Consider the following 10,340-nt stretch of genomic DNA (forward strand, 5'->3'; position numbering starts at 1 on the left):
TATTTAATGTCGGGTTGGTTTTTTTTAGTTAAAACCAACCCAACCCAAATATAGTCGGTTTTTATTTTTCAAAACCAAACCAAGTCAAACCAAACCACTAGTCGGATTTTTTTCCGGGTTGACTCGATTTACGATTTGGTTCGGTTTTCGGTTCGGTTTTGTACACCCCTAACTGACACCATTGTTTTTGTATCAATACACTGGTGAATAGAATTGTTCTATCCTGAAAGGATCTATTCCTTTAAACCTAGGGTACTAGAGATGAATAATTTCTTTAAGGGGACACTGTACATTCAGTGGACTCGATTTTTTCCATTCTGTTTCATTCTATTGTTACAGATCCTGGTATGTTTTTTACAGTCATTAATTTATGCTTATATTATTAATTGTTATTTTTGAGTACATGCTTTAAAGTTTGTTGTTTTTTTCTGCAAAATTATTATTATAAGTATTTGTTAGTACAAATTAAATAACAAACGTTAATTGAGTATTCAAGCAAGTTTTCTCTACTGGAATTGTTGAAGGTACAATAAAAAAAGCCCTTACAAATCTCTAATTTCTTCATCAACAACGTCATTATTTCACATACAAGGATGAGATTTTGTGTTCTTTAGAAAATCCTCTGAGAGTTAATAACTTTGCATGCTCATATGCTCATAGATAATAACTTTGTTGTTATCTATTTTTACTAAATTTTATCAGTGGATATTATGAGTACTTTAAGGATTGAAAGTTGATTGAAGTGTTAGTTAATTTTTTGAGGTATGTTATTTCAAAACATGTGAAATTTTCTGGTTAGAATAATTTCTTATCATCATTGATATATTATAGTTTACTCCCTTTAATGTATGTTTTTTCTTGCTCTTTTGTTGTCTACTTAAAATTGTATTGATTATTTTTCATTTGGTATGTATATGATCTCACTTGGACAAACCTTTCGTCCTTTTAATATTTTTCTTTTTTTCCTTCTCATTCGGCTCTTTTAAATATTTTTAGTGTGAGTTATGACTATTTTTGGCAAGCTTAATTTGAAGGATATGAAACAAAACCTTCTCTAAATAAAAATAATATCTTAAGCTACAAAAGATATATCTATTAACATTGATTTATTGTTCTTCATGCTCCAAGTCATTGCTGAGCGTTTGAGTTATCTAGGTTACACTCATTTTTAATTTTTTAATGTTTGAGAATATTTCTTTAACATGAATCTAGAATCCAACATTTTGATCTACTTGTACTTTCATAATGCAACAATTATACATACATATTTCTGAAAAAGTCGTAAAGTTGCATTGATGAAACATTTAGAAGGGTCTTCAGAGCAGTAGTTTAATAAAGAATGAATTTCTAAAAGGGTCAACAATATTATTTTACTGTTGTATAATGGATGATGAACTTCTTGTGGTGCATTTGACTGCCATATTAGTGATTACCCCCTCCCCGGGCACCCCCCACCTCCATGGTGCCTCCTTCCATCAACTTACCCCTATTTTTTCAATTAAGTTTGAAAATTAATTGAATTTTTAAAAATTAATATTAATTTTTTTAATTTTTAGCACAATTAAATTTTTTGAGTGGAAGTGAAAACTAAGTAATTTATTATTGGTCAATATGGATGTCCATATTGAAACCATTTTGACCATATTTGTAGAGACTCATAAAATAGATTGAAGCCCATATTTGACCAATTAAAATAGTAAAAATTAGGCAAATGACATAGTATAAGAAAGAAATTACTTCCTTTCCCTACTCTTTCATTAATTACCAAAAATTCCTTTTTTTAGTGTTTTTCGGATACATAATATAGCAGTGTGGATACTTAATATAACAGCGCGGATACTTTAATAATTAACGGGCGGATGCATAATATAGCAGCGCGGATACTTTAATTAATAACGAGCGGATACTTAAATTATTAAGTTGTTAGCAGCACGGATACTTAATTAACGGGCGGATGCATAATATAGCAGCGCGGATACTTTAATTAATAACGAGCGGATACTTAAATTATTAAGTTGTTAGCAGCACGGATACTTAATTAACGGGCGGATGCATAATATAGCAGCGCGGATACTTTAATTAATAACGGGCAGATACTTAAACTAATAAAGTATCCGGTTAAGTTGAATTGGGGGAAAATAAGGGATTTTTGTATTTTAGTAAAAGAGTAGGAAAATATTGAGAATAGGTAAAGAAGTGTTGTGTATTTAAGTAATTTTTCCATTAAAATATGAGTGGTCCAAGTCATTAAATATAGACAAAGTAGACTCATTTCATCAATATGGGCTCAAATTGCCACCCCTACATATCACCTCATCTTCTTACTCTTCACAGGGGATTCAAGCTGCTCAGGAATGGATGTGGAAAAACGAGCCTGCAGGTTTCTTCTTTTCTTTGAATTGCAGAATTTATTAAGTTGGTCCAGAAATAGCTCAAGTATCACCGATAATCTTGCAACCCTTTCGTTTTGGTGTGTTGGTGGTCGAGCATATAAACATGGGAAACTTACATAAATATACTATATTAAGAAAATATTTACCATTTATAGTGATATCATTTTTTTTCATTTAATCACTTTTAATACATTTATAATACAGTTTTAATATATATTACGGGGAACAATTTATAAAACACATATAACACAAATTTTATTGATGAATAATATATTTATCACACATTTTAATATAATGTGTAAATTTTTCACAGAACAAGCATAATTTATTTTAAAACAATTATAATACATATATATTACATACATAATTTACTTTATTAAAAGATACCCATCCAAGTATTTTTTACTATAAAGATTCTAGAAGTTGGGCTTAGGCATGATCTGTGAGTTGGAGATTTAAAGTTACAGTTTACTTGAAAGGGGCCATGCAATGGCTAGGCCTATGCATCTTTTGTTGAGCGGCATGCTTGTGCCCGTCTTTATTCTACAATTGAGAATATTATTACTAACGGCTTTATTATTATGAATAGGGATAAGGGTGTGAAAAATATCCCAACTTTGGTCGAATTTGCTGTTGCGATACTAAACTTTCATCAGGACCTATTACCTCCCTAGACTATTTAATACTGTATTTTAAACATATATATTTGCCCACGTGGACATAAAAAATAATGGAAAATTATAAATAGTAATGTGTCCACGTGGGCACATATATACCTTTAAAATACACTATTAAAATAGTTCAGGAGGTAAAAAATACGATATTAAATAGTCTAGGGAGGTTATAGGTCCTCATGAAAGTTTAGTATTGCAACAGCAAATCCGACCAAAGTTGGGTATTTTTCAGACCCTTATCCCTTTATGAATATTTATGTTCACAGGAGCTTGAGTTTTTGCGGCTAAAATGATGCATTTAGCTGGAAGCAGATGTTACAATTTTGTATTGTGCAGCCTGATTTCAAAGGAAATGTAGCATTACTCTGTGAATATCTTTTGGTAGAGGAATTTACAGTGTTGAGTACACTGCCCTAAGGAGTCAATGCTACAATGCCAGTCTATGCGGTAGCTCTGAATGCTTAGAGATTGCCATTGTGTGCCTCCTTAAGGTTTCCAGCATTTCCTTGATACTCCCTACTGTATCGTATTATATATTTATATATCAGAGAGCCCACAGTTGGGTTCAAAGATGTCTGTAGTCTAGAAATAATTCCCTCCCCAGCAACCTTGGCAAAAGAAAATTAATTATTCAATCATAGTTTGTTGTGTATGACATGGTTGCGTTGCCTTGTATTATTATATTATACACTTGGGGCACCATTCATTAGCTTTTTCTACGTGCTTTGCGTCCTATGATCTTTGGTATATTTACATGTATAACGAGCTGTAGGTCTCTTTTAGGTCTCGTTTTCTGTTCTGCTTGACGCCTATGTTTCTGTGAGTTCATTTTCATTCTCTACGGTTTTGCTACTTTGAGGACTTCATATGATCCCTGTTTGTTTCGTTTAATGCAATTAGGCAACTCCAGTCTCTATATCGTATCTATTATTACTTCTTGTTCTGAATATAATATCGTTCCGAAAATGACCGCAAAAACTTTATTAGACATAGTATGGGCGGGAAGTTTTTTTCTGGATTTGGGGATACTGAAGTAGAAAATCCCCACTATTAATGGCATGTTTGGATGAGCTTATAAAAAGTACGAAAAAAGGATAAATATATCCCTAACTATCGAAAATGGCATATATATACCTTTTGTTATACTATTGATATACTAGAGTCCTTGCCATTCAAAAAGTGGAGCACTTGAATCCTTAACACTAACGGATGGATAGTCTTGTGCATCTATCCGATATTTTACTTAAATTTACCCAAAATTGAAGACCCACCTGGATTAATAAAATCTCGCCCAAATATTATAACCCACCCAGTCACCAACACTGTAATAATATACCCAAACAAATACACCCCAAAATTTTGCGTTCTTTTTCAATTCATCTTCATTTTCGGTCCTTCTCCAAATTTTATGAAAACAAGAACACAATAGCAATGTGCGTTCAATGAAAAATAAGAGACTCATTTCAATTTTTTGTTCAAATTGAATTTTTTGTTGTTGTTGAAAGGGGTCAAAAACTACTATCATTGACGGACGGAACTTCAAGCTTAAAAGTGAGTTTGTAATTGAATCGAAAAATTCAAACTCGAATTGATTTATTGGTGAAAGGTATTGAAAATACTCTCACCATTGATAAATAAGCTTCAAGCTTTAAAGTGGGTCTACATTTTTGTTGTTCTTGAAAGTGGTTGAAAATTTTACCACCATTGACGGATAAAACTCCAAACTTCAAAATGGATTGCAATGAAATTGAAAATTTCAAGCTTAAATAGATTGTCGTTGAAAGGGTTTGAAATATTCTTCAAATAGATTTTGAAGCATATTTCGGTGCACCATCAATTTTTTGTTGTTGGAAAGCTTTTAATTTGGCCGACCCTTAAACTTGTGCCTAAGTTTCATTTTGGCACTTCTAAGTGATGTGACAGAGTGTATGCATCACATTTTCTCTAAGAGAGTGAAAGACAAAAAAAAAGTATTTTTTTTTTAAAATAATAAAAGAATTACCCTTCAACTCTATTTTTTTTTATGTACCATTTAAACACAAAATACTAATTTTATGATTTCTTTATTTCTATATATGCTCTTCAACTACAATTTTGCATTTTAAAAATTATTGTTCATCCGTTAGTTATTGTAAAAAAATCAATGACCATTAAAAAATTCAAATTGACGGATGGTCATTGATTTTTTTTTTAATAAAAAAGTAACAATTTCTTTTTGAGAGTTTCCTGTATTTTTGCCTGAAAAATAACCGACGAAAGTGCGTCGATTTTCTTTCTTAAGAATATCAATGACAACTCAACGAAGTCTATCGAGTTTCAACATTTTTTTATAGTGTTATTAATCAGCAATAAACATGAGTTTTTTTTACTCGTATTTAGTTGAATGAAAAATTAGAAAGCTGATATTTGAGTTAGTCCAAATAGATTAGATATGAAAAAAAAACTTGTGGTGTTATTTAATTTAATTATTATTTTAAAAATAAAATCAACCCACTTTTGTCGATTATTTTTCACACAATAATGTACAGAAACTCTTAAAAAAAATAAATAAAATTGATGTTCGTCCATTATTTTAAAAAAAAAAAACTTTTTAAAATAAAAAAAGATATGACGTTGATTTTTAAAATGAAAAAGTGGAAATGAAGAACATAAATAAAAATGAAGAAACTTGTCATTAAAATACAACATAAAAAGTTTCTTCATTTTTATTTATGTTCTTCATTTCCACTTTTTCATTTTAAAAATCAACGTCATATCTTTTTTTATTTTAAAAAAATAATGGATGAACATCATTTTTTTAGAGTTTCTGTACATTATTGTGGGAAAAATAATCGATAAAAGTGTGTTGATTTTCTTTTAAAAATAATTAATTAAATTAAATAACACCATATATTTTTTTTCCATATATAATCTATTTGGACTAACTCATATACCAGCTTTCTAATTTTTCATTCAACTAAATACGAGTAAAAAAAACTCATGTTCATTGCTAATCAATAACACTATAAAAAAATGTTGAAACTTGATAGATTTCGTTGGGTTGTCATTGATTTTCTTTAAGAAAAAAAATCAATGCACTTTTGTCGGTTATTTTTCACGCAAAAATACAGGGAAACTCTCAAAAAGAAATTGTTACTTTAAAAAAAATAATCAATGATCATCCGTCAATTTGAATTTTTTACAATAACTAACGGATGTATGACGATTTTTAAAATACAAAATTGCAGTTGAAGAGCATATATAAAAATAAAGAAATCATAAAATTAGTATTTTGTGTTTAAATGGTACATAAAAAAATATAGAGTTGAAGGGTTAATCTTTTATTATTTTTTAAAAAATATTTTTTTGTATTTCACTCTCTTAGAGAAAGTGTGATGCACACACTCTGCCACATCACTTAAAAGTGCCAAAATGAAACATAAAAAATTGAGTTAAAGGGTTAAAATGAAACAAGGTTGAGTTGGAGTGCCAAAATGAAATTTAGAGACAAGTTTAAGTATCTGCATATGTGTTTGGCCTTTTAATTTTGTCCAAGATTAATAATATTATACAAATCAATTTGTGTTATTGGAAGGGGTTGATGCACTATTGTACAAAACTTTTGGGAAGATGAACAGACTTCTTTCTTGAAGATGAAAGTATTTTTTTTTTAAAATTATTTTTATCAGCAAGTAATCAATTATATTACATAGAGAAAATAGTCAAATGCCCCCTTAATCTATTACCTCCCTTGACTATTTTAAAATATAGTTATTTGCTCCCTAAACGCTGAGGTGACAAAGAAGGTGTAGTTCACTCTCTTTGAGAGAGTGAGAGGCAATAAAAATAATTAAGTATTTCTTTTATTTCATATTACTTTTCAGTTTTTTTTTTTTGAATTTTTATACTTTATGTTATTCTTATTTATTTTTTCATTTTTACCTTCTTCCTCTTCTTTCTTTTCCTCTGTAACAGGGCAACATCAACTCACCTCCACCATTAGGCCGGCATCATCCATTTATCACTATGCCAACTCTCATTTTCAAACACTGTAGCTTCACTTTTCACCGATTTGAAATTTTTGCGGTAACTCGAAATTAAAATCGAAAGTCAAAAGGACTGAACTTTAGTGTAAAAATGAAGAAGAATTCATTGGGTAACAAACCCATTAACTTAGAAGAATATATTTACAAAATCATTGGACAACAAATTAATTAATGGAGAAAATCCATTTAATGAAATGGTTGCAATAATCCATCAAACTTCTTAGGTTAACATTGTTAAATCGAAATCAACACTAGTCTCTCTGCTAGCCAACACTGGTATCCTCATTTCGGCTAACTAGTGTTGCTTACTAGTAATTTTTCAAAGCATTGTTTTAATTTCAATACTAGCAGTGGAAGCAGAAGTGATTCCGACAATGGAGTTTCTCATTCTCCTAAAGCTTCAATAAAGAACATCAAGATTTTGTTGGATATATAGTAGTCTATGGAATGTATTCTATCTAAAAAGACATTTTTTTAGCTGAATAGCATTGTTGAAGACAAAGAAAAAGAGGAATGGAAAATGACAAAAGAAAAGCAGAAAAGGAAAATATAAAAGGAAAAAGCATAATAGAGAATTTTTTTTATTTTTTTATATAAAAAAAGGTAATATTACGTGGTAGGGCGCGTGCATATTACTACTTGGTGCGAATCTGGGTGTTCGATTTTAAGGAGATATATATTTCATTTTGAAAATGTCTAGGGGGTAATAGGACCCTCGTGAAGTATAGGTGTGTAGTTGGTAATCTGGTTATAGGTTGAGGGGTGATTTGGCTATTTTCTCTATTACATAACAAAAAAAATGAATGACTATTTTATATTGATTGTGGATCGGGTGGGTTCAAAATATTAATAGGGGTGTTTTTTTTTTAAAGTTTTAAGTAAAGTATTAAGTAGATGCACAAGATTTAGGACACATGTCTGTCTGTGAAGGATATATAAAAGTTGCTCTACTTTTTGGACGGGACTTTGGTGTCTCAATAGTATAACGAAGGGTATACGTGTATCATTTTCGATAGTTCAACGATATATTTGTCTTTTTCCCTAAAAGTACTCCCTCCGTCCATATTAGTTGATCACTTTCTATTTTGCGCGGTACTTAAGAAATCATAAATAAGAAGATGATTTTACTAATTCACCCCTTAAAAAACTTCTTGGAATTTTACAAACAAATGTGAGCACTTTCAGAAAGAATTAGTTGCAAGGGTAATATAGAAAAAATTAAATTAATGCTTTCTTGATTTAGAGCCTGTTTGACATTGTTGTTAGGAGGCCAGAAACACTTATTTTGAGAAAAACACTTTTGTTGAAAAATAAGTGTTTGACAAATCAGTAAAAATGCTTTTAAATGGAAGCAAAAACAATTTTTCTGTTGTTGGGAATAAGCTTAAATTTTTGCTTTTAAAAAAAAGCAGAAGTAGAAACAAATATATATATATATATATATATTCGTATGAATTATTAGCATATTTCATAAGTTTGGTTAAATTTTATTTTTTATTTTTATATAATAAATTTTCTAATTTGTTTTAAGTTTATATATTATTATTTTACGTATGATTTTGCAGAACTAGAAAAAAAGTAACAACAATATTTTTGCGAGATTATAAAAAAGAAAAAAAATAACAACTAAAGATTTTAGCCTCCCAAAAAAGTATAATGTTGATTAAAATTTAAACATGTACATTTTAATTTAATAAAAATAAAATTTTAATTAATTTTTTTAATCATAGATATTTAAAATAGTTTCTTTTTATAAATTAATTTTAATATTAGAAGACATTAATAGTTGTCCTTTTTTGTAATTGACTCTAAAAAGCACTTTTTAAAAAAGATCAGTCACACGCAATTTGCTTATGAAAAATTCTTTTCAAATGAATTAGTCAAACATAAATTGCTTTTTTTTCAAAAGCACTTTTCTGAATAGCCATTTTTAAAAAGCGCTTCTAATAATAAATTGTTTTTAGCAGTAATACCAAACATGCAATTAGTAAAGTAATCAACTAATATGAGACAACTATTTTTAGTATAATGATCAACTATATGGGACTTAGGGAATAACTTATAAGTCAAAAGTTAAAAGTCATAAATAGATGGTACATTACTTTTGATTTTTGACTTATTTTAACTTTTTTGGCCTAAAAATAAATGCTTAAAAACATTTTATAATCTTTCCAAACACTTTCAAAACTAAAAAACTACTTGAAATAAATTAATCTAAACGGGCACTAAATCACAAACCAACTAGTAAGTAGTTACAATGAACTTCCCACTGAGAAAAATGGAGTCCCTGAAATTCCAAATGGAAACCAATCATAGTGTTGAACAGAGATTGAAAGTTTAGCTCCACTCCCACGTTACTATTGACTAAAGGTTGAAAAAGATGAATGGTTTCATATTTGGAATATCTCTAATTTTGAAATATTTTATTCACGACACATCTATATTAATTTTGGTTATAATTATCTTCCTCAATTTGATAGCCTTGACCCCTTATAGGCACTTTTATTTTGTTGATAAAAAAGATATATTATAATATAGTTAAACGGTTGTTACATTGTTACTACTAATACTAGAGATTCTAGATAAATTGTTATAATGAGCTAACTTATTATATATCGACAATAATACTAGTTTAATGGATAGAGCTCCATCTTGGTCTGGTTGAGTTTCTTATAGACACTTATTATGCCATAAAGAACATGAATACACTCCTTTTAGATGTGTGAAATTTAAAAATCAGCCTCTAATAGAACAGTCAGAGTCCAAGGGGACATTTTTAATTGTTAATTTACCTACTTTAAGCTTATGTTTCTTCTGTTATAAATTCATTGAACTAAGTGGATTGTCCATTGAGTTTATCCATAAACTTATACTTATAATTCATGTGTATTCTCTAGGTTCTACGAACTTTTTTGGATAAAAATGTGTCTATTTATTATGATACTTAATATGGTGACTTTTGGCATGATTTCTCAACATATAAATAGGGTTGTTCATTCACCATTGTAAAGGACACACAAATGAGACATGAAGACATTTGAATAAGATGATCTTTACATTCTACTCCCCATATCTTTTGTCTATATTTCTTATAGTATATTATTCATATTTTGCAACACGTTATCAGCACGAGACTCTAGCCAATTGAGGTTGAGTTTTAGTTTTTCTTTAGCTCATGTTCTTGTTGATCTCGCTATGAGAAACAAGAAGAAAAAAAAAGATAATTGCTGCAATCAAGATATTATATG

General features: G+C 29.3%; 1 protein-coding gene across 1 annotated transcript in view; it reads left to right on the forward strand.

Annotated features, from left to right (window-relative positions):
* The window catches only part of LOC102581555 (flowering time control protein FCA), a 24,539-nt gene extending 20,855 nt beyond the window's left edge, over positions 1-3,684 (forward strand). The window contains exons 17-18 of the mRNA XM_006354249.2: positions 2,335-2,380; positions 3,334-3,684. Coding sequence (XP_006354311.1) covers positions 2,335-2,380; positions 3,334-3,341 — 54 coding nt within the window. The 3' untranslated portion in view covers positions 3,342-3,684. The remainder of the gene's footprint in view (positions 1-2,334; positions 2,381-3,333) is intronic.
* The last annotated feature ends 6,656 nt before the right edge of the window (positions 3,685-10,340 follow it).

Source organism: Solanum tuberosum, unplaced genomic scaffold (genome assembly GCF_000226075.1).
Source record: "Solanum tuberosum cultivar DM 1-3 516 R44 unplaced genomic scaffold, SolTub_3.0 scf00169, whole genome shotgun sequence".
Lineage (NCBI taxonomy): Eukaryota > Viridiplantae > Streptophyta > Magnoliopsida > Solanales > Solanaceae > Solanum > Solanum tuberosum.